The sequence below is a fragment of the Aricia agestis genome, chromosome 2, assembly GCF_905147365.1.
Source record: "Aricia agestis chromosome 2, ilAriAges1.1, whole genome shotgun sequence".
NCBI lineage: Eukaryota > Metazoa > Arthropoda > Insecta > Lepidoptera > Lycaenidae > Aricia > Aricia agestis.
Genome location: NC_056407.1, coordinates 5,107,399 through 5,132,154, shown reverse-complemented (window position 1 = coordinate 5,132,154; position 24,756 = coordinate 5,107,399). Strand labels below are relative to the sequence as shown.

At 35.0% G+C, this 24,756-nt stretch overlaps 3 protein-coding genes and 1 non-coding gene across 8 annotated transcripts in view; 2 read left to right on the top strand and 2 right to left on the bottom strand.

The window, feature by feature from the left end:
* Positions 1 to 7,666, bottom strand: part of LOC121739983 (WD repeat-containing protein 7) — a 116,119-nt gene extending 108,453 nt beyond the window's left edge. For 2 of the 4 annotated variants that reach the window (XM_042132650.1, XM_042132652.1), the window contains exons 1-13: positions 7,510 to 7,666; positions 7,093 to 7,349; positions 6,887 to 7,000; positions 6,470 to 6,613; positions 5,950 to 6,015; positions 5,697 to 5,859; positions 5,306 to 5,438; positions 4,799 to 4,825; positions 3,885 to 3,975; positions 3,563 to 3,710; positions 3,085 to 3,186; positions 1,444 to 1,584; positions 692 to 770 (exon numbers count right to left, since the gene is read on the bottom strand). In XM_042132650.1, coding sequence (XP_041988584.1) covers positions 692 to 770; positions 1,444 to 1,584; positions 3,085 to 3,186; positions 3,563 to 3,710; positions 3,885 to 3,975; positions 4,799 to 4,825; positions 5,306 to 5,438; positions 5,697 to 5,859; positions 5,950 to 6,015; positions 6,470 to 6,613; positions 6,887 to 7,000; positions 7,093 to 7,326 — 1,442 coding nt within the window. In that variant the 5' untranslated portion in view covers positions 7,327 to 7,349; positions 7,510 to 7,666. The remainder of the gene's footprint in view (positions 1 to 691; positions 771 to 1,443; positions 1,585 to 3,084; positions 3,187 to 3,562; positions 3,711 to 3,884; positions 3,976 to 4,798; positions 4,826 to 5,305; positions 5,439 to 5,696; positions 5,860 to 5,949; positions 6,016 to 6,469; positions 6,614 to 6,886; positions 7,001 to 7,092; positions 7,350 to 7,509) is intronic. The other 2 variants (XM_042132651.1, XM_042132653.1) reach the window with 1 other exon arrangement.
* Positions 7,667 to 8,769: 1,103 nt separating this feature from the next.
* Positions 8,770 to 11,643, top strand: LOC121739510 (coiled-coil domain-containing protein 13). Of its 2 annotated transcripts, none has more exons than XM_042132019.1 (4): positions 8,770 to 8,955; positions 9,743 to 10,369; positions 10,454 to 10,672; positions 10,875 to 11,643. In XM_042132019.1, the coding sequence occupies exons 1-4, from the start codon at positions 8,785 to 8,787 to the stop codon at positions 11,628 to 11,630; spliced, it is 1,773 nt and encodes a 590-aa protein (XP_041987953.1). In that variant the 5' UTR covers positions 8,770 to 8,784; the 3' UTR covers positions 11,631 to 11,643. The 2 variants fall into 2 exon arrangements, with proteins under 2 accessions (XP_041987953.1, XP_041987947.1); XM_042132013.1 differs by having other exon boundaries at positions 10,439 to 10,672.
* A 2,106-nt stretch (positions 11,644 to 13,749) lies between these two features.
* Positions 13,750 to 24,756, top strand: part of LOC121739925 (LIM and SH3 domain protein Lasp) — a 32,295-nt gene continuing 21,288 nt past the window's right edge. The window contains exon 1 of the mRNA XM_042132539.1: positions 13,750 to 13,986. Coding sequence (XP_041988473.1) covers positions 13,918 to 13,986 — 69 coding nt within the window. The 5' untranslated portion in view covers positions 13,750 to 13,917. The remainder of the gene's footprint in view (positions 13,987 to 24,756) is intronic.
* Trnav-uac lies at positions 17,114 to 17,186 on the bottom strand. Its single transcript has one exon. It is a non-coding gene; the product is annotated as a tRNA-Val (tRNA).

Below are 24,756 nucleotides of genomic sequence, written 5' to 3'. Positions count from 1 at the left end.
AATACACAATATAATATGTGTGCCCACGATAATGGTACGCAAACAAGTATGCACGCACACACGCACGTAGTACTATAAACTGAGATTGAGAAACGAGTGAGTGTATGCCTCACTTCTCGTTTACTCCACTATGTATAAAAACGTTGGTTCCACAATAATTTTGATATTTTCTCAGAACTCACGCTTCTTACTTATTCAAATGTATTGGTATTTCATATAGCTGGAGATCGCCCAATGGTCGAAATTCGACCTTAGTTTCAACGACATTAATACTACTACCTATATTTTGTAAAAAAAATATTGACTTTATCATAATATATTTTTCAACTCTTGTCTCTGGGACTCAGCTGATCTCAGACTGGCCGTGTAAGCATTGTCTAATAGTATCTAAGATTCAATAAAAGAAACTATAATTTATTTTCAATTTGTCACCTTGTTATTAACAGACTTCAACCATAAATAAATTCGTGTGTATAGGCTTGTCACTGCAAAATCTGTCGTTTTTCCTAGTGTGTGTGTTGTAGTGTGTTTAATGTTTTATTTATTAAAGTATGTATGATAAAAGCATAATTTCAAAATAATATTAGCTCGATGCATTTTCCCATTTTTCGTTAAAAGGGATACAAAGTTTTTGGCTCACGTATTAATATATTGTATAACGTCAACTGAAATAAGTCTACAATTAACAAACCTGGGATGAACGTGGTGCGGGTATAGCAGACAGTTGACGCGACCGTTGTGTCCTAGCAGGAGCTGATGGGGCGGCCAGTCTACGAAACGGTAATTTATTACTAACATTCCTGCTACTAAGAATATGAACACAGTAAATAACTATACGAAACCTTATCGCCTTTTGTCTAACATATTGGAAACAACGTATTATTATGACAGAATGAGGAGGACCTTGAATAGTTACACGTTAAAAATGTTTAATTAGTAAGGGGCGTAAGTTAGTAAATTCTGAAAATGTAGACTAAAGAGAATCAGCTAAGGCTAACTAGAGTGTATAATGTATATGACTCTCGTCACCTACCGTAATGGTAAAGGTTCAATGAATTAATAATTTCAATATTAATGAAACATACTGATTCTGTATGGTGGACAAATCATAAGCACCAGTAGCCACAGAGACTAAATCCAGCTACGTATATTGATACGTAGCTGGATTTAGTCTCTGTGGCTACATAAAACTAGATGACGCCCGCAACTCCGTTGCGCGAAAATTAATTGATCGGTCGGGAACCGTACATTTTTTGGGACAAAAAGTATCCTATGTAAAGGACATAGGAGACTCAAAGTATCTCCAGACCAAATTTTAGCAAAACCGGTTCAGCGGTTTGAGCGTAAAGAGATAACAGACAGACAGGCACACTTTCGCATTTATAATATTATTAGTATCTATATTAGTAAGTATGGATAGTACTGTTGCACTTTGTTACTGACCATCAAGTTGCTGGTGGCTACCATGCAGCAGCTGCAGCTGGACGGTGTGCGTGGCGTTGACGATCACTATGGAGCCGTCCTCGCGACCCACCACCAGCCGGTTTGCCACCAGCAGGTAGATCGAAGCTGTTAGTTTGATCTCTGTGGACAAAGTATTTTGGTTATACACGGATAACGGTAATAAGTTAAAATGTTTAAAAATAATTACAACATGGAGATGTTCACCTGACCAAATTACGTAGTTTCATACTACGTAATTTGGTCAGGGTAGGTCAAGCACAGCCGATGTAACGACTAAAACTAACTTCAAAATAAAACAACCAAATAAAGAATTTTAGCTATTTGCTTATATTTATCATTTTTCTGACAATCTATACTAATATTATAAATGCGAAAGTATCTCTGTCTGTCTGTCTGTCTGTCTCGCTTTCACGCCAAAACTACTGAACCGATTGTAATGAAATTTTGTACACAGATAGTCTAAAGCCTGAGAAAGGACATAGGCTACTTTTTAACTGGAAAAAGGGGTTGTAAGGGGGTGATAATGCGTAAATTTGGTCAAATTAAGTTAGTCCCAAAAATGCAAAACAGATGGCGCCAAGAGTCCGTTAGATCGCGCTATTGCTTGCTCATGCGTATTTCTATAAGAGGTGGTACCATGTTGAGTTGAATTTTTCGATTCTTTCGATTGTTATACACGTTACTAACTAATAACTTACCTACCAACTTAGATATCATTTATCAAATTCAAAAACAACAGCGCCAAAACTACTGAACCCATTGTAATGAAATTTTGTACACAGATAGTCTAAAGCCTAAGAAAGGACATAGGCTACTTCTTACTGGAAAAAGGGGTTGTAAGGGGGTGTTTATGCGTAAATTTGTTCAAATTAAGTTACTTCAAAAAACTGGAACAGATGGCGCCAAGGGTCGCCTAGATCGCGCTATCGCTTGCTCATATGTATTTCTATAAAAGGTGGTACCATGTTGAGTTAATGTTTAGAATCTTTCGATTGTTATACATGTAATTAAATAACTCACTTACCAAAATAGATATCAGAAACAACAGTCTACCAATAATAAAATATACTTACTAAATAGTTTATGGGTATTGGGCAAAGCTAAAGTTGTGTAATGCATTATGCAGCTAAGTTGTGTAAGTTGTAACGCTAAATAAGCTTGGTATAAAAAAGTTTAATTTGAAAAAAATCACATTATGTGCACACTACACGGCTATTTTGGGTATTTTGATTTAAGGGGTACCAGGGTTTCGAAAAAGCTTTTGACACCAATTTTATTGACACCGCGCGCTATAAACTGAAGTCCACGCGGACGAAGTCGCGGGCAACAGCTAGTTCAATATACACAGAATGCATTTGGTGTAAAAAAAAAAAAGAAATTAGGGCCTGTTTCACCACTTCCTGATAAAGTGCCGGATAGGCTATCCACAACTTATTTGACATATTCTCCATACTCTATCTATCAAATTAAGATGTGGATAGACTATCTGGCACTTATCAGGAGGTGGTGCGCTCAAGCCCTAAATATTGTAACTTGTAAGTAAACTAGGTCTGAAAGGTCAGAAATAAATAATCCTTAAATATTATTAACTTACTTAATACCATAAGTTGTTATACACACCAGGTTCATCAGGATGACTGAACTGGTCCAGAATGCCCACCGGACTGGGGTTCATCTCGGCCCACGCCATCTCCAAACTCGTCAGCACTATCGGCGCGTGCGCTGCAAAAACAACAAACATTTTTTTTTTCAATTAAAACCAATATATTATTCAAGGATATAAGAAGATATAGGAAATACTCTTAAATTAATTCTTTAATGGTCGTATGTTCTCGGAAACAAATCTCATACGCAAGTATATACTGTCTTCTCTGTGCGAGGTAACACTTAGTGCCTATACACACGGCTCGTTGAGTCAGAAGCAGTCTTGACGTAAACACCCCCTCCCCCTTCGTCTCGGGGGCTACTGTCCGTCACGTGTGCGTTGCGCGCTGCTATCACGACGCAGCGTGCCGTGTGAACACCTTGGTTTTTGTATGTAAAACAACGCAACGGCAGCGCTGCATCGACGCAACGCGCCGTGTTGACGGACCCTTACACGGCACTTTCTGCGGCACGGGGTTGACGGCGTCGTCGACGTTCCACAGCGACACGACGCCGGCGGAGTCGCCGCGCAGCAGCAGCCGCCGCTGCTTTCCGCCCACCGACGTCAGCGCGAAGCGGATAGCCGGCGGACACGACAGCAGCTGCAACATAAATCACACAGTAACAGACAGTAAATACAAAGTATACAGTAAAAGATAGCAGCTGCCACACAACGTACAATTAGTAAAAGAAAGCAGCTGCAACTTCCCCATTGCACGTTTTGCAGAAAAAAAGCGGATGTTATTGTTACTGTAAACAAATGAGATTTAACATACCTTATTGTCCGGATGAGCAAGAATGCTATACAGCACTGGACTATCATGGTCGACTGACGGTCCATGGAAACCCTTGTGATCAGGCACAGAACTGAAACATGAAAATTATTTTGTAACACTTCAATAATGACGATTTAAACACACTACAAATCTGCACAAAAGACCAATAATATATTTCAAATATATCATTCGCACGTACGTATTGCGTGCGTACTTTTTTACGTACAGTACGTTGTAACGCACGCTCGAAGCGTGCACTCGATAAATATCAAGCGCATATTACTGTAAAACAATCATATTTTAGGAAAATACAGAGAAAGTTGCATTATTTAATTTATACACACATAAAGTAGAAAATTGTAAATTATTGGGCTTTTTTTGTTAAAAAAAAAGGTAAACGAAACACAGATGGTTGAAATGATGTGCTGTATGCAACATAATACACACACTAGTATCTAATAAAAACATGAAATAGGTCAAGCTTTAAATGGTTTATAACATTTAAAATTTAAGCGCAAAAGCGTAGCCTATTTCATCAAATTAAAATAAAAACTGCACATACAATGAAATTCTAAGAAAGGTAACTTAATTATTTATATATCTAATTATTAAACAATATTACAATAGTTTTAGATGTGAAGCAATTTTTAATAAGCTTGAATCTTATTTCGTTCCAGGAAATGAGTGTTTAGTACAATGTTTATAAATGTTGTAACTTGTAAGTCATCAATTATAATATATTTACAAGATGTAATAATCCTCGAGTCTGCTTGCCACAAGTCTTGCCATGAGACGGCAAGATTACTTTATTGATGGTTTCTGTACAGGATCAGATCTAAGACTAGAGTGCTAAATACCTAAACTAAAATTCACATACACGCTACAAATAAAATACGAAATAAAACTGTGCTGACCTACTGATAGCTCGTCCCCGAAGTTTGCTATAAAAAGAAATTACATTTTAGCCACACTCGAACTGAGCGTAATGATTAGCTTCTTCAAAACATTTTTACTTCCATGCCAAAGTATTTATTATTTGTATCTGGAGGCTTCTGACTCTTATGAAACATGTAACAATGTAAATGTATTCAGTAATATCAAATGCTCATTCAATGGCACTATTGTGTTATGAACTAACAAAAACAGCCGCATAGTGCTCTGATGAATTACTAATGGCTAACATAAAATATCAAACATTGAAATTTTGATAACTGTAAAAAGACTGGTAATGCATATTTTTTTGCTATGGCGCGGGCGCAGCGGTAAATAACATATTCAATTAAGAAACGAGTAGTGACAAATCAATATATGAAATTTCTACGCCACTACACTTTGTCAGTTGCCTACAAGTCTTTTTACATTTTAACTAACCAATTCAATACCAAAAATGTTCAGTAAGTCTATTTTAATACTTTACTTACTTAGCAGGCAGTTTATAAAGGTACCCCTTTCCTTCTGTAGACCATACGAGTACTCTATCAGGTGCTAAGAAGTCACCAGACATCCAGCGCTCACCAGATGGCGCTTGTATAGAGCACAGAACAGAAAAGTCACCTGAAAACATTTGTAATTTTAAAAATATATATTAGTACACAAAAACGTTAAAATATGAGTTTATTTTATCTTCCTTTTTAGCAGACTACAATAGTCCATTTTCAGTATTTTATTCACATTCTTTTGTTTTTATTAAATTTTACAAAAGCTTGCGACCCTTATATTAAAGTACTCTGTAGTCTGTAATTCTTATATTTTTTTAAATAAAATACAAGCAATTCAAAAGATTTATGGCACAAAACTACAGTTCCAACTTACCAGCGTCATATATTTGACAATATTTAGCACACACTATGAGAACAGTGCGTTGATTATAAGCACAGCAGTTCAGTGCCAGGGCATTCAGGCAGCGAATCTGCTTTGACTCATTCTCATAAATTGGCTCAGATTGTTTATTTTCGTGCCCAAGTAGAGACCACACCTGAAAAACAGTTCAAATAAAGACAAGGATTATTTTTATAAACTCATATTATGTCTGACTAACCAAATTTTCAACAGAAAAATAAATTACCTTCACTGTACCAGTTATTGATATAGCAAGGACTACATCATCCTTTCTTGAAGATGGCCTTAAAACCTGAAAAGTAAAGTTTTAATGCTAAATTTCAGTTTTCTATAGATCTATCTATGCTAATATTATAAAGCGGAAGAGTTTGTTTGTTTGAACATGCTAATCTCAGGAACTACTGATCCGATTTGAAAAATTCTTTCAGTGTTAAATTTATGGAGGAAGGCTATATTTTAACACGCTAAGATTAATAGAAGCAAAGAAATAGAGAAAAATGTGGAAAAAACGGGGAAAATTATTTGAAAGAGCTTATCTCACAAACTACTGGAGCAATTTTTATGTTATTTGGCACAAGCATCATAGGCTATTTTTTGTGGACTAATTTGTCTGTGAAATATCTAATTTACGCTGGCAAAGCCCGGCGGGTCTAGTCTCATTATAAGTTTGAAAACTGAATGATATATAGATATTGAATCGACCTATAGGGCTCAGTTGAATCAGAAATCACATTATAACCACTTACGTGCAAGGCAGATATCCAATCTGGATTCATTTTAGAGCTCAGGCAAAAAAGAATTTCTAATGAAAATGCATCCATGATTAATATTTCAGCATAATATCCATTGCAGAAAAGTCTCAGGTCTTCGCTGTTACACATGTGGTAAGCCTGAAAATCAAAACTGAGGTGATGATACAATATACTTACTTTTACAGTAAAAGTTTTATTTTTAAGGTTTTATCCACCAGATTGGAATCAGAGCATACAGATTGTTTGCCTTGTATTGATTTCTATGGTACTATATTGTGTACTGGAACATCATTTCTGCACTGGTCAAATTATAAATGGCGATGCTCCATCTGCACCGTACGTTCCAATTCCAACCCCTTTTTTTTTTTTATCAAATTTTTTATCAAAAAGTAAATGAAATAAAGTATTTACCTGAATGTTAGTATGTATTTGTGTCAACTTAACACTCTCTCTGCATTTCCCATCCACCAAGTCCCAAGTGCACATTTCACCAGCTTCAGAAGAACTGACAATAAAGTTATTATCCTAAAAAAGACATAATTGTAGTGTTATTTTCATTACTGCTACTGCTTTTTCTATTCTGCTACATATATAAAAATATGGTAACAAATATATACCTGTATAATAGAAGCTCTGGAAAGGCAAGTGACTGGTGCAGTATGCCCCACAAGAAGGCAGCGAGGCGTCATTTTTAGGGTCTCAGGATCTACTTGCCATATACAAATCTGGCCGTCATAGCATCCGGTGACCAGAGTCTTCTGATCCCGAGACAGGTACACGGACGATATACAGTGCGTTGGAGCATGTTTTCCCCACAACACCACAGGCACAATAAGATTAGTGCTGGGCATTGTGACTAAGCGAAATTACGTTTCTGTAAAGAATAGCGTATCTAAGGACAAAGTTAAATGTATTTGAATACTATTGAAAAAGTGTATTAGCATAACAAAACCACAAGAGTGGTTGTAATGATAATATTAGTGCTGGAAATACATACATGACAAGGACACAAGTTAATTAGTAATTACACATACCGCTTTCTTAATCTTACAGGTATAGGAGAATATGCATCTATGTTCTGCGTAACACTCATATACAGGTTTTATGAAATATTACTTGTGTATCGCAAAATTACAATTTTATTACGAGACGATTTATATTTTTGCAACAAATCGATGCACAGCTGACAAATGTCAACTGTGGGCTGGCAGTAATAATAAAGTAGGTAGGTACTTTGTGGGGCTCGCTGTCAACTGTCAACTATCTACCTAAAGGTGCCCATACACGGGACAATTTGTCGTTTCGATCGATCGTCAAGAAAATCGTCCAATCGATCTTTTGAACGTAAAATCGGTTGCGATATTGCTACACACGTACAATTTGTCGTTCGATTTTAACATCGAGGAGATAAATCGTTACGATAATTGTCCCGTGTATATTTTTATAAACACACCTTTACAATTATTTTTTTTTTAAATATAAGCCAGAGTCAAGTGAAAATGGCGGGAAAGTAAACAATGTATAAACGGGCACTGGAATGCACCAATTTCTTATGTCAATTCTGAACTTTGACTGAAGTCTGAACCACTGACCAAGCGGCGAGCACCCGGGAGCCTCTGACGGAATCACAGATGAATCACAGATAACTGATAAATATATTATTATTTATAAACTAGCTGAAAGACGAGCTTTGTGAGGGCTCGCATCGTCACCTTTACAATATATTTTTTTAAATATAAGCCAGAGTCAAGTGAAAATGGCGGGAAAGTAAACAATGTATAAACGGGCACAGCTGGAATGCACCAATTTCTTATGTCAATTCTGAACTTTGACTGAAGTCTGAACCACTGACCAAGCGGCGAGCACCCGGGAGCATCTGACGGAATCACAGATGAATCACAGATAACTGATAAATATATTATTATTTATAAACTAGCTGAAAGACGAGCTTTGTGAGGGCTCGCATCGTCACACCTTGACTGACTGATGATAACACATCTACATATAAATAAAAATTACTATGTTAAAGCACAAATCAATAGGCGTAATAGTTTTTCCGTAAAGTATACAACAAAATGTACAGGTTGTGGGATTTGGATACACTAGGGCTCGCTTCACTCGCCCTGATAATGTAAGCCGGCGATTAAAAAATGACGTTTTATTCTTTGGTTTGATTCATTTGATTTGCCTCGTCACTCGTGTATTATTTTTTGTATTGTTTTCCTCTATGGTTTGATTTTTGTTGTTCGCAAAGTCGTTCGTTTGATCGTAAACCATATTTTATGATTTTATTACATTAAAACACAAATATGGCCAAGTCTATGAGAAAAAAGGCAGGAAAAAAATCAGCGCCTTCTACAAAAATTGACGAAACAGATGAAATGAAACTAAAACTCCTCGCAGATTTAAATAACATGGAGCTCCAAGATATTGCTATTTATCCTCCAGAACTTAATACACAATTAATTGAACAACTTCAGGTTTGAATTTAGTTATTATTATTATAAAACATCATACAGATACAATAATAATAAACTTTACGATAACAAAAAATCCGCCAAGTGCGAGTTGGTCTCGCGCACGAAGGGTTCCGTACCAATAAAGAGCAAAAATAGGTTAAAAATGTATATTTTTGTATGGGAGCCCTCCTTAAATATTTAATTTACTTAAGTTATTTCGTTTTTAGTAGGTATTTGTTGCTATAGCGGCAATAGATACACAAAATGTGTGAAAATTTCAGAAATCTAGCTATAGCCGTTCTTGAGATACAGGCTGGAGACAGACAGACGGATAGACAGACATCGTCATCTTAGTAATCGGGTCCCGTTATTTTCAGCAGTATCAGCATCCTGGGCGCCGAAAAAATCTCGCCCACGGCGCTGGTAGTGCTAAAACCGGCCGAATAGGATAGTTTTCATTGTGGAATTTCTACAGCTCAAGGAAGGGCTAAAAATATGATATTACAATAGGTACATACTCTCATACTCTACCATCATAGTATTTGAAATACTCTACCCATAGTATTTGAAATACTATGATGGTAGAGACCGTAGAGTATTTGCAACTTCTGTGAAGAGCGGGTTGAAACACTGTATTTGAACCACTCTTCACTAGCTAGCTTTTAGTTCAGTGCTTTTTGTAGCGTCTCGTATTTTTAAGTACCCACCTACATAGTAGCGATTTCTTAAAAGGTACGGTAGGTAAAATAAATTATTGTGTTTATCTTCTTGCACCTTTTAAAAGAAATTATGTTTATCATATTTTTAGACTTTGACCGCCGAAAATGGTAGCCTTCGTAAGTGTTTATTTACAAAAGACAGTGAAATAAAAGAGCTTGAGACAACGATAGACGAACTGAAAGAGAGAATACGCGATATTATTTCTAGCACAGGACCAGCTATTTCACTAAAGTCTGCTGGAATTATTAGTGACAAAATTTCAGCGCTCTGTAAACAAAATCGTCATCTTGTTGCTGAAGTTGAAAGTTATAAAACGAAAGTATCCAAACTTGAACGAAAATTAAATGAAATTGAAATGAAAACTAAGGAACCCGAAAAACCAGAACATTGTCAATGTAAAACTGAACCAATTGATAACGACCCAGATGAGGTTAAGGAATTAAATAATAAATTAAATGCTGTGAATAAAAAGCTGTACGAAAGTAAAAATAAAAATCTTGAATTAAAAAATGATATTTTGGTAGCTACTAAAATACTCCAACAGGAAATAGGAGACAAATTCATCAATATAAAAGATCTACAAAACGATCTAGCAGGCTGGAAAGGTAGAGCCCAACAGATAGTATTATTGCAAGCAAAAATTCAGGAACTTGAAGAAAAGCTTAATGGAAATCAGAAGGATAACATTGAAGTAAAAGGGAAGGATCACATACAGGTTGACATTTAAAATAAATGTGAAGAGTACCTAATTATTAATGTATTTATCTAAAAACATTTTAAGTAGCCTTATATTTTTCAGAAAATTCGAGAGTATGAATTGAAGAGGAAAAATGAAGTTGATCTAGCAATGAGAGAATTAGATAGAGTAAAACAAGAAAATTTCGAGTTGAAAAGAAAATTGGATGGCTCACGATGTCGTATTCGAAATCTCGAGTGTGATATAGGCATGTTCAGACAAAAGATACAAACATTTACAGAGAAAAGTCAACATGATGACTTACTGGTTAGCGAACAAAGGGTAAGAATAAAACAAAATAAATCCTTGGCATAATTTGCAATGTACGCCATTGGATTCGTAACAATTTTAACGACATTAATCAAAACAACAATATACCTATTAGATCACGGTGATAGCTAGGTGTTAGCCAAGTGTTAGCTTATTTCTATGATTTGTGATGTTTCATTTTTAAATTATAATAAGTTAAGTAATTAATTTTCAGAACCAAATCAAGAATTTGGAGTTACATTACGAGGAATTATTAAAAGAAAATACAAATAAAATGTATAAATTAAAATCGGAAGTAAAAGAATTTCAAATTATGATTTCAAACAATGATTCAAAAGTTAAAGCACTTAGCGAACAATTAAGTGAAAAAACACGGAAAATACAGGATATTCAAGAACAGCTTGAAAAATATAAAAAATGTTCCTTACAAGCTGTGTTTTTTACTCCAATGAAACTAGCGACTGAAAATGAAATCGCGAAACTGTCCGAACTTGTGGTTTCATTAAATAAAAGACTAGATATAGAGCGCCACCATTGGGAAGACTTAGATAAAAGGTATAGAGAAGTGAAGGAGAAAAAAATTCGGGCGGAAAAAAAGATTGTGAATTTGGAGAATGAATTGGGTGTTCTTAAAAATTCCAAAAAAAGTCTGAAAATAACACGATCCATATCTTCCAAGGACACCAACGGAGAAGGCAGTGAAGGTCACATGTTAAAGAAAGTCTCTGTAGCAAGCTATTCATTAGAAAAGCATGAAAATTGTAATTGTAATTTATTAATTGATGAACTGAAATGTAAACTAGAATTGTCACAAGAAAAAATTAAAATCATGGAGGATAAGTTGAAAATGACTGTCGAGGAAAAATCGGAGGATTATCAAGCACTAATAAACATGATACAAACTTCTAAACAATACTTCAATGAAGCTTTAGTCGCTCTTAAAGAAGATAAGTGTCCCTGTCCTCTATAATTTTTATTACTTTTTTATCAAGCATATACATATTCATTTTCTTCTTTTCAATTAATATTTAAATAAATAATTGCAGTTTACTTATTTTCTAATACCTATTTATTTTAAACACAACCCTTCTTTAAGCGCAGTTGCAGCTCTTTGGTGAAACAACAAACGTGAAAGTTGTTAGTTGAAACAGGGCTTCATAACGTTATGAAATAAATATCCAGAAAAAATATCGTTACGTACCGTTGTAGCATAAGGTGATAATAAAAAATAGCAACATCGTAGTGTCATCCCTTTTTTCTTAGATTGATTTGAAAGGGATGACACTACGATGTTGTCATTTTTTAATTTCTTTCTTGACAGACTCTACCTAGCGGAATAGAGCAACAATATCGAGCTGTCAAACGAAACCGAAATTGGTTTACATATTATTGTGTGTGTAAAAATATGTGTACGTATGTATACACTTACACTTGAAGCATCATAGAACGTGAATTCTATGAGATTAAATTGTCAACGTGCCGATAAGTGCCGATTGGACGTCAAAAAAAAGAGTTCTGCTGTCATGTATCACATTATTCACACGTCTCTTTTTACCACGCAGTGTTACTGATGATGACATCTCGCTTGCTCAGGCCTTTGTTTCTCTATTCGGCTAGGTATATTAACTTTATGCGTTGTAGGCTTGTAGCCAATAATATCCTAGGTTGTAGCCAGATAACGGTATTTTTTTAACGATAATAATATTTAAATATTATTTAAGTCCGACAAAAAAAAGACGACATTAATAGAGTCGCCACTTGTTTCCAGTGTGTCCTCTTAATGGCCACATCCAGTCGCTATAAAAGATTTTGATATTTTATATTAAAATTAAATACAGTTTAAAAAACACGTTGTAAATATTATGATTTATGTATAATTGCGGCTCTTCACGATGGGCCAGCGTAGTGGGCCATCACGATGGCCCAGCGTGTACAGGACGTAGTGGCGTAGGATGGCCGATGGCGCCAGCGCTGGCCGTGGAATGGCGGCGGTGTCGGTTTTTCAGCCGCACATCAAAGGATGATGGCCTAGCGATGGCGGTACGCCTCTACACGTTGGCGATACGACAGTCGTGAGTCGGTGCCTGACCGCGGTCGAGTGAGGACGTCGTAATTCGTATTACAATTTACGAATTTCATTCAAAATGACGAGTACGTGGTCTCATAATGAATGAAACTATATTAATATGATAAAGCTGAAAGTTTGTATGGATGTTTGTTACTTTTGTTACTCTTTTACTAAAAACTACTGAACGGATTTATTGAAATTACAACAATTATTATGGCTTTTACATTATATATCTACATAACTCCTGACTCTTTAAAGATACAATTTTAGGAGTTTTGGCGTTGTTTTAAGAACGGAAAGCATATTATGCTATTATTACATTCATCAGTGTCATCATCATCACTACCATAAACCATTATTTTAATTTTAGTCTCGAAATAATTATTCGTAGAATTCAAGAGAAGGTTCATATTATTAGGAGGGAGGTGATACGAAGTTCACCGGGTCATCTGGTGAAGTCATAAATTATTAAAAATGCACGTTTTGCATTGCCGCAAAGGCTAATGCTTACACGTCCATCTTGAACGACGTTTAGATCATAACTGAACACGGCCATCATGTAGAGGCATTGCGACCATTGCATAGCCATCGCATGCGCCATTCGATCGCCCAGCGCTGGCCCATCTTGAAGAGGGGCCATAATATTATGTAGTTATGAAAATTTTAAATAACTGTGATGTAGTTTAAATAGTGTGTGTTTAATTTACGATAATATTACAAGAAAAAATCTTACTTAGATCTATATTCAGTATATAAAAATGAACTGCCCGGCAGAAATTCTGCTACTCACAACTCACAAATTAGATATAGGCATAGTCATATGCCTATATAGGCGTAGGCATAAATACCGTACTGATAATTTAACTGTTGAGTATTGTGTTGAGTGTTGAATCCATTATGTCTATGGTTGAAACAAAGTTTTAGCTTCTTTTAAAGCTCCGTCTTTAATTTTTTAAGCACTGGTAGCCCACTACTTTTTTTTTATGAATGGTAACATTTGCGCCGCCATTTGTCATTTTTTTGGCATGCGCGCAAGGGAATGCATCGAAAGTTGTGCTCTTGAGTGTTTCACATAAATTTAACAAGTTTAAAAACTTTTTTCGTGAAAAGTGTGTCCTGTGCTGCTGCATGAAACTATAGTGACCCTCGTTTGTGTTAATTTGTGTCGATAAGTTAACAAAAAGTCAAAATGAATAAAACTTGTGCGAGGTGCGAAAAAACAGTTTATCCCACTGAAGAATTAAAATGTTTAGACAAGGTAATTCCTATACAGATTACTTATTGATATATGATTTAATTGATTAACTTAGAACTTCGAAAACTTAAATGTTGGTAATTTCAGAAAAGATTTGAGTTTAATATCTCAGTGAGGACAGATACGTACTTATTTATTGCAGTAACCCGGGTACATCATTCTATACTGGCGGACGGATGAGTCATTTTATATAAAATTCGCTGATATCATTAGATTCATTACAGATTATGTGTATCACTCATATTGAACTGTGACTCCCGTTCATTGTATATTTTATACATATTATGTGACCTTGAAACGTAACGTTTCGGAGTATTTACTCCCCATATCAGACGTTTTTATGAATGTATTTGTTGTCATTGACTCCAACTTACTATGACACAAATGCTAAGTAAAAAAAATATAATAATATTAAGTTTAGATAGGATCAATATCAATGATTCTAAATTTAAAGAAATTCACTTTCTTTGTATGCACACTAAGTACATATTATATATTTGATAAGGCTATTGCATATTTTATGTAAACTGTGAAGTTTGATATTCTGATAAGTGATAACAAAAGTAATCAGAGATAAGAAATACAATTTTTACTTCATAAAATATCATCATCATATCAGCCTATAGTTGTCCACTGCTGTACATAGGCCTCTCTCAATGAACGCCAAGATGACCAATCTCCTGCTACTCGTATCTAACATGGGCCTGCAATTATACGGAGATTGTCATCACACCTCGTTGGAGGTCGACCATTGATAGTTTGATTCACTGGCCCCTGTCAGATTGCCAATCCGCGTGCTCCGAGTGGCAAATATGAGCATAGAATATCCCGTCTTTACCCTTTGGGTACGGAACCCTAAGTTAAATTAAAAATTTAACTTGCACTTACTTGCTTTATTCAGTAAGTAGTTAGCAATACCTATGCTCAGATTAGAGCAGTTCCATCCCCCTTCATATTATGGCCCCATTAACGGTGGAAGATTAGGAGTTCTATTATTTTAGAAGCTTAGGGGCATAGCTGGGCACCGTTAATCAAATAGTTAACTTCGTTAATCCGTTAAAAAAAATGTTAGCTTCGTTAAATGTTAAAGTGTTACGTTTCAGACGAATTAACCCAAGTTAATGTTAATCGTTAATCCGTTAATATGTGTAATATGGCCTTGTTGTAACTTATATGCGTTAGTGTACATATACAAAACCTGTTGGTTTAAGGTTTTGGAAGTTAACAGGTTAGGGGAAAACAAAATACTTCTATAATTATTGTATTCTAGGTAGAATACAATAAGTATTTTGTTATTATAAATCATTTACATGTTGATAAAGAAGAGTATATTTTAGTTAGGTAACTAAATTATACTGCACTCTTCTTTATCAATATGCAAATGATTTATAATAACAATAAACAAATCACTCTCTCTCTATAAGCACCGGAGCTGAGTAGTTAAATGATAAAACGAAACAAATCTCTTCTCACTCGCATGCGCCTAAAAATTTATATCAGCTAGTATTGTTTTTGTTTCGTCTGATCCTGTATTCGTGCCGCGCCGCGGTGCCGAGCGCTAAATAGTAGGCATTGGATTAACGATTAATGGACTTCTGCATATTAACGGAAGTTAACCTGTCCGTTAATATTTTTAAAAGTTAACTTAAAAGTTAATCCGTTAATTAACTATTAACGGATTAACGAGTTAATGCCCAGCTATGCTTAGGGGTTAGGGGAAAAGGGCACAGAAAATATTATATTACTCATTTAATTATGCTCCTTTTAATAATAAAACATGATCTTGCATTCTACAATATCTACTCTGTTTGCAATTTTTAATAGTAAGAAATAGAGCACAAAGAAGTTAGTTTTATTATTGCTAAATACTACTTAACACTAGTACTTCTATTTCATGAAACTTCTACTTCTGCATGTTGTTATTACACAACTGACAACACATTTTTTAACGTTATGTCATAAAACTTTGTAAATGTCACATCTGCTGTAATATTTCTACATCATAATACTTTATGGAATCACTTAATGCGGGCTCTACACTCGCGGCGCGAATTGCGGCCGCGATTCACGGATGCTACGCGACGTAAACACGATGCGTACAAATACGAAGCCGCGAAGCGCAAACACGAAGCTGCGAAACCCTCCACACTCGCGGTTCGCGGGCTTTCGCGCCGCGAGTGTAGAGCCCGCATAAGAAGTTCTAGCATTCTAACATAATATTTCCTGTTCCATGTTTGATGGCAATCTTAGCAAACAGATATCAGTAGCTTCTTCATATTATTAAAGATATAGACAAGCCAGCTGATAGTCCATGGCAATCTTAGTTGTAATGATCATGTATGTGATGATGTAATTAATGACAAACACCAATACTTTTTTTTGAATTATTTTTGAATTATTATTTGCAAATTTAGGAAAAAATGCCCCTGCAATGAACAAACACTTCCTATTAATTTCATGAATGAAAGCATGTTACTATTGAGTAGTTTTGTTATTATTCATTTATGACTAATCTGTTTGTTATAGCACTAACTGGTCCGAGTATTAAATAAGGAAACTACAATTACCCAAAGACTAACTCAGTATGAGGTCAGACAACACTTGGAGCGCAGTAAAGTAAAACAGTACAGGCATGTTAATAAGTATTGAAAATAACATTTAGAATTTAGATGAACACCTCCATCGTGGGTTTTGCAGACACAATAGGTTTTGAACACTAATAAAACACTATTTTTCGTGTATATTAGTGGAAAAAGTTCCACTAAATTCAGAAATAATTATAATTTTTTTTTAATTTATAATTATTTCTGAATATAGTGGAAAAAGTGCACGAAAAATAGTGTTTTATTAGTGTTCAACATGAATTTCCACCAAGAACCAACAGTACAATCAATTACATAATATACAATAGGTTTTCAATTGTTATGCGGCAGACGTCTGCTGCATTTGTATTGATGGGTTAAAATATAATTTTGAAATTTTTATATATTAATTTTCTTTCTGATTTAATTTTTATTGCATATTACAAGCATTGCCGAAAATCTCCCCCTAACTTAAAAAAAGTTTTTTCTTTCATCTCTCCCCCCCCCCCCCCCCTTACTCTGTTTTAAAAAAACAACTGGAAAAAGTGTGATTCCGGCCAGGATCGAACTGGCGGCCTTCTGCGTGTAAAGCAGATGTGATAACCACTACACCACGGAACCGATACATATGAGTGCGAAAATATAGTGCGTCAAGAATGTCTAGGAGGCGAAACTTTTTTTTTTTAAGCAATAGCAACACTCTTTTGACATTAATTTTGTCCCTTTGTTGTATCAATACTCTATGACGTAAAATTTACAAAACAAAGATTTTCAATTTGCATAAATTTAGTTTTACAATGTGAAAACAACATGTTACTGCGATTAATATTTATAATTAAAGTGAAAGACGTGTCATAGTGCTGAAAATTTGAAGATTTTCATTGAAGAAAAATAGTAATACGCGAAAATATCACTGAAATTCTCGCGTCCACATTTCCGATTCTGATCGCACAATCGCCATAGTAGCAGGTAATTAAGCGTTTGTTTTATCAATTTTATTTGTTTATTTTATTGTATAATGCAATTTTAAGTAGCCTGAGTAAGTATTATGTGGTTTAATAAAACAACAATTTTACTTAAACCTTATGTTTACGTAAACAATGAACTGTCAAAGAAATCTATCATATAACGCGCCTATCAATGATTGATACTTTGACTTAGGTGCTTTGCGTTTTTAGACGTAGGTATATAAAATTCTCGTGTCACAGTGTATGTGCTTAACTCCTTTAACACTTTGATGCAGCGTAATATAATATTATAATTATTACGTTTTAATTTTTACGTTACGTTTACAGGTAGCAGAAAAATCGTTTAACGAAATAACCGAAATGACTGGGAGAATTTATGCTATCATTTTGAAACACTCAAAATAAATACAAGGAGTGGGAATTAACCCTTTATTAGGATATCCTAAATTCAATATTGAAGAGCTGATTATTGAAGATGAAAGTGCCTCTTCACTGTGACACCACTGCTGTAACTACATGGACCTAGAAAGTGGCGATGATTCTGTTTCCGGCTGCATTGTAGAATATTATTTGGATGATCATATTTTATTAAAATAACAAAACCCTGTTTTTCACTTATTTATTTTTTGTATTTTCTTAAATAAGTAGTTCCATAATAAAAAAGGAGTGAGCTTCTCTCAGCTCTCACTGGTCATCAAAGTAGCTCTGCAGCTCTCAGGGAGAGGGTACTTAAATAACAGGTGTTATAAATTCATAATAGTATGTAGCACTAGTGACTAGATGTCCCGGTGAACTTCGTGTCACTTATAAACCTTCCCTGGACTTCCAGGAATATTTAAAGACTAAAATTAGCCACATCAGTTCAACCATTTAATCGAGTTATTGCATTTTTTATATAGTCCGTCAAGAAAGTGAAGAAGTTAAAAAGTGGCAACATCGTAGTATCATTTCTTTTTAGGGTTCCGTACCCAAAGGGTAAAAACGGAACCCTATTACTGAGACTTCGATTTCTGTCCGTCTGTCCGTCTGTCTCCAGGCTGTAACTCAAGAACAGTAATAGCTACAGAGTTGAAATTTTCACAGACTATGTATTTCTGTTGCCGCTATAATAACAAATACTAAAAACAAAATAAATTAAATATTTAAGCGGGGCTCCGATACAACAAACATAATTTTTCAAACATTTTTTGCTCGGTAACAATGATGACAACAGCCGTGTTAGTTTCATTTTTTGGCAGTTTGGCAGCTGACTGTCAACTTCATAATGGAGTGTCATGTTCTTACAATTTCTGTCAGATTTTAGAACATGACACTCACACTGACACTAATTTTTAACTTTGCGCATGCGCAATGTACATTGAAAAACGAAACGAACACGACTAACAAGTAGGCACTTGAAATTTTCACAAAGGTCATAATTATATTATGTGTTATTTAATAATATTTAAATAAAATAAAAATGTAAGGGGGGCTCCCATACAAAAACACAATTTTGGCTGATTTTTGTTCTATAACGGTACGGAACCCTTCGTGCGCAAGTCCGACTCGCACTTGACCGATTATTTCTTAGATTGATTTGAAAGGGATGACACTACGATGTTGCCACTTTTTAATTTCTTCACTTTCTTGACAGAGACAGACTATGACATAATATACAAAGATTATAATAGGTAGGTACTTTACATAGATTAGATTGTTTCCTGTAATGTCGTAAATTAAACACACAATATAAGTACATCATAATTATTTGAAATTTTCTTAACTACATAATATATATAAATCATAATATTTACAACGTGTTTTTAAACTGTATTTAATATAAAGTATCAAAATCTTTTATAGTGACTGGATACAGTGTGGCCATAAGAGGCCACACCGGAAACAAGTGGCGACTCTATTTAATGTCGTGACTTTTTTGACGGGCTATACGTACTTTCCTGTACTAATAATGTTTCAAAAGGCCGACAAATTGAAAGAGATAAGATTTATTATTTTTTGCAGTAATTTTTAACGTTTATAAACTACAAAACGCAGCATAGAATGGGTTTGACCAGCTCCTTAATTTAGCCAGTCAATTTCTTAATTAACATCTCAGCAAGTTGTCTTAAATTCTTAATTAGCAATAATTAGCTCCCAAATCCTTCAAACTATGCCGGTCTACGTCGCGACTTTCCTCGATTCGGCAGCATTGACCTCTATTCGCCTGCATCTTATCTTATCACATTTTTATCATCGTGACCAGTTTATGGAATCTAAAAAGAATTTGAGACTAAATGCAATTTGTTCTTCTTCCAAACGAATTTCACCCGATAAGCGACAGGAAGTTTGAAAAAGAACCAGCCTTTGAAACTGTTGTCCAGTAATCAGTATCAGGCAGCTAGCAACGCAAAAACAATTTAATATATTTCCAGCCGTACATTTTCTTGGAGTTTTCTTATTCTCACATTATAATATTATCCATGACGGCTTTATCTTATATCTTTAAACGAGCAATTCTTGTATATTATCTTATATATAAAAATGGATTTTCAAATGTGTTAGTCGCGCTAAAACTCGAAAACGGCTGAACGGATTGGGCTGATTTTAGTCTTAAAATATTTGTAGAACCCCAGGGAAGGTTTTAAAGTGACACGCAGTTCACCGGGACAGCTAGTCTTATATATAAAAATGGATTTTCAAATGTGTTAGTCACGCTAAAACTCGAAAACGGCTGAACGGATTGAGCTGATTTTAGTCTTAAAATATTCGTAGAAGTCCAGGGAAGGTTTTAAAGTGACACGAAGTTCACCGGGACGGCTAGTATTATATATAATTGGAATCTCGGAATCGGCTCCAACGATTTTCATGACATTTAGTATATAGGGAGTTTCGGGGCAATAAATCGATCTAGCTAGAAATCATTTTTAGAAAATGTCATTTTATTCGTGTTTTATCGAATAACGAGCAAAGCTCGGTCAAATAGCTAGTTCATATTTAAAGGAAATCTGTCGGTTTTCCCCTAAAATCTGTCCGCACTTCTATTCTCTCGCTTTATAATATTTATACAGTGGCCATCCAGCCTGCAGCTACATATATAATAAAACAGATTTATCTAGACAACTGTATTATAATAGTAATGTGTTCTTTATTCGTAATAAATCCAATGTGATAAATCAAGTCTTCACATTCTTTCATTTAGTCAATAATTATATTGTTCGCAGCTCGCGTGTTGAGAAATCGCAATATCAATTCGTATAAGTTTAAAAAATAAACTACTTCATGTTACTGTTGTTTGTTAGAACATAACTCAATTAAAATCTTAGCTACATAGATTTTCTTCGCTTTCTTTGAATGTTCGCACTTTCACGCTCAGAATACTATCACGAAAATCTGCGCAGATGCGGAAAAGAGCCATTTAATATACTTACTTTTGTTTATATTATTTTAGATCTGGTTCTAAATAAATTGAAAATTAACTGAACAATTTGTCTTTTATTGAAGAATCTTAAAAACTGGGAGTTCTCATACCTAATTCTTGGAAGTTGGAACTCCGACAGAATATTCAAATAAGTAACAATTCATTAATATTTATAAGACTCGAGATTTGTACCCAAATGCTTTATTATTAAAATCTAAGCCAAATTATCGTGATTACGACAAATATTAGGCAACATTAAAATAATATTAGTGTCCACCCGATGTCCTTAGCTTTCTAATATTGCGTGAAGCGTGAACGTGTGATATCGTATTCCGCGAACAATTAGATAAACAGTGTTACCGTATAAAAGCGCACATTCTCTTTAGTATATTCATAAACTTCACTGATTTTGTCGGCCTTCGAAGAGGACCATCCTAACACCTAGGATTAGCGTTTATCACCGATAGTATTCGTACTATCTCGTCAATAGCGATGTTTTCATCTTACATTACCCACATTAATTGGTCACAGTTGGTTAATTGTGTTATTAGCATCCATTGTTATACCTCAAGGTCCCCTCTCTTGACGTAACGGAATGAGACACGGGAGTTCTCACGCAATTCTTCAAAGAGGTTACGAATGTCTTTATCTTCTCATTGTTGCGATGTAAGGCAAAATTTACTTATAATGTCGTTACTAGGTTCTTCTGTAGGACGCTATAATTCTTTAGAATTCTACTTTTGCCATCAGAAGTCCTGACAGCACTAGTAGTAGACGACGCGATGTGTTGTAGACTGCAGAGTGCGCTCCGTACGGCATAGTCCATAGCATCTTGTAGTTTGAGGAGTAATACTATCGCTATTGCTTTGCTGTTAGACTTACCGTAGCATGATTACCACAGTAGAAACGCGAAAGGATGAAAATGCTGACTTTTGAAGACAATCTGACAAATTACCTTTCTGAATCTCTCACTAGGTCAACTCTACCGTATAGGGAAATTTTTTACGGTCATGCTCAGCGTGCGGGGATGTACGATTGTAGCAACATTTTTTTACTGTCAATGCGTGTCTACGAATCGTAAAAGTACCCAAATTCTTTTATTACTCCATCGCGTCAAAACCGCGCGGAATGTCCCGCAATAGAGCTGTCGGATTACGAAAAAAGCTGCATTTTGCGAAAGAATTCACGTCCACTCTGTTGCAAAATCATTGTTTTGTAATGTTATCGGTTTATTCACGGGGATCGTAGATAGAAGCTGAGAGTATTAAAGCTGCTTTGGTTGGAGATGCTCTCGAACTGGAATGCCACAGAAGAGAACAATGACCAATGACATTTCAGTCAGTATCATTGATATTTTATCCACTACCAAACAGACATAAACATCGAATACAGCGCCTTATATTTTTGCAAAGGGATCGCTAAGTCGTGCGTGGTCTGTAAAAATAACGACCCAAAGCTTTTCACCTCTCCATGGCTTCGCGTGAAAGCAATGTTAATTGCTGTGTTGTATTTTCTAATAACCCTTGATGTTGCGTGTTCACTCACCAAATAAGGATTTGTGTAGAAACCTTCATAATTATGAGCGACTTCAAAATGAAGGCTTATGCCCATTCTAGTTGAGACAAAAATGTTAAGTGTGGCCTTTTTATGATCTAAATACTTGGAGATTTAGGTAAGGTTCACGTCGCTGGCTTCAATCATCAATCATCAAATCAAAATCGGCACTTTATGTATTTACCACCAACAAAAAAAGGACAATAATACTAAACCTTATGAATAATTTAGAACAATCAAATTGAACACAATTTTTCATTTCAATGAGGTTTAAATTGTTTTCTTTATTCACAATAGTAATTCTAGGTCGCCTAGGACGTGTAGGAGTTCATAAATCATACAATCTGTTTTATATTTTAATAATATCAAACATTATCAGCAAAACTGTTTCCTAACAAAAAATAAAAGTAAGGCTTCCGTTTAGTCGCGGCCCGAGACCGATAAGTGTTATTGCAAAAATTGTCGGTGAAAGTCAATCAATTTAGCTACAACCATGTTCTGGTCAACATTCAGTAACGATTAACGACCTATCAGTATTTTTGTGTTTGACCCGCGAAGTCGTCTGATGCACTCAGACACATTCAATGACGATATACACCAATTTAATGAAGAGTTTGATAGATAATGTGTGGACTGTGGGGCATAAGTCAAAATATTCATTTAATTACAGTTTGAAGAATTTAAATTTTAATATTCGTCTATGTGTGCGGCAGTTAGTGCTTATTTTTACTATATTTAACAATACAAGCTTAAGACCCAGTTTCATCAAGCAATGTTAAATAAATTATTGCTTGTTAAATCAGTTAATGGCCTGTTAGAGCTATCGAGCGTTCCACCATGCCCTAATGTCATGTTAAATCACCTAACACGGTGTTAAATTTAATTCCTGCTATGGAGATCCGTTAAATATTTAACAGGCTGTTAAATGAGTCAAAATAACAACTTTCAAAGACAATAATATGCAATATCAATAAAAGAATCTGTTTTGACTTTTGAGTCTTTCCGCCATGTTTCCGCTACGTCCTTATTATTAATTATTTTCATAGACTTTATGAATAATTATTTATTTTCACTTTGCCAAAAATTCAGCCTTCGGATTTTCCTTGACACTGCAAATATACTAACTTGTATCAACATTACCAAACCGAAATATGTAAATAAAAGTTTGTATTATGATTTATGTTTTCAGCTTTGACAGATAATAATTATTAACCTGGTAAATTAAGAAGAACTATTATAGCGTAACAAATGTATGCGATCAGTAATATTTTAATTTGGTCGCATTATCTACTATTATACTACTATGGAAGAAAGTGACACATTGCAGCAAACATGTCGTATTAATCTTGTACATTGCAATTTCGTCGCCTTACAACAAGAATGAACGAATTGATATTTGTTCACTCGTTGTTCACTTATCATTGCATTTACTAATCCGCTGTTAAATTTTTACTGTGGGACATAAGTATTTTAACAGTCTGTTTAATTTTCCAAGGTCCGTTAAGTAATGCCTTGTTAGAATTTAACAAACAGAGGTTGGTGATATTGGGTCTAAGTTATCTAGCTATAACTGGTTTTGTTCAACTGTAGAAATAGCCAAATGCAAGATGTCTTTACTTACCTATTCTAGAGCGCATTGGCCGCTCTTCCAGCGTGGAATTATTGGGTCGAGTTTCCTCCTCTCGGAGCGATATTGTATAATTGCCATTTAAATGCACTACCCAGTACCCAGTCATAAGTATAGAATATAGATAGTTAGCGTGGTGTGATGTAATGTCAATCTATATGGGCATTGGGCAAGGCAAGTGGTCTCATACTCTCTATGTGTAATGGATTTTATTTGAACTATATTCTGTAATAATTTTCTAGAAAATAGAATTCGACATACGCATAAGACACATGCGGGGCTAAAATGGTCGCTTTGAAGAATTATTTATTGAATCATAATATGATTGACAATTCATTTGCTGAATTGATTGAGAGGAATGGCTAATGTGACCATTTTAGCCCCGCTGATTCTACCCAAAATGAAAACACGCAGATGTCATTTGGCAAACATTAATTGCCTGACATAAACTTACTCAATCGACTTGGATTTTTAAAAAGAGTTACCTTTTTATAATCCAAGATTCACCACTTTCATACAGCCTCAACTAATCTAAGTTCAAACCAATATTTGATTAGCAACCACTTAAGAGTATAAGGCGTATCCACATCTGAGCAGTGCGGCGCTGCAGCTGACCTGATTTAATCGGTACTCAAACGAGTGCCA

Excerpts from the sequence above, each read along its gene's own strand:
- LOC121739510 (XM_042132013.1), top strand. The coding sequence starts at position 8,785 with ATGGCCAAGTCTATGAGAAAAAAGGCAGGAAAAAAATCAGCGCCTTCT. Across the intron at positions 8,956-9,742 it reads AATTAATTGAACAACTTCAG|ACTTTGACCGCCGAAAATGG; the intron begins GTTTGAATTTAG and ends TCATATTTTTAG. Across the intron at positions 10,370-10,438 it reads AAGGGAAGGATCACATACAG|CCTTATATTTTTCAGAAAAT; the intron begins GTTGACATTTAA and ends CATTTTAAGTAG.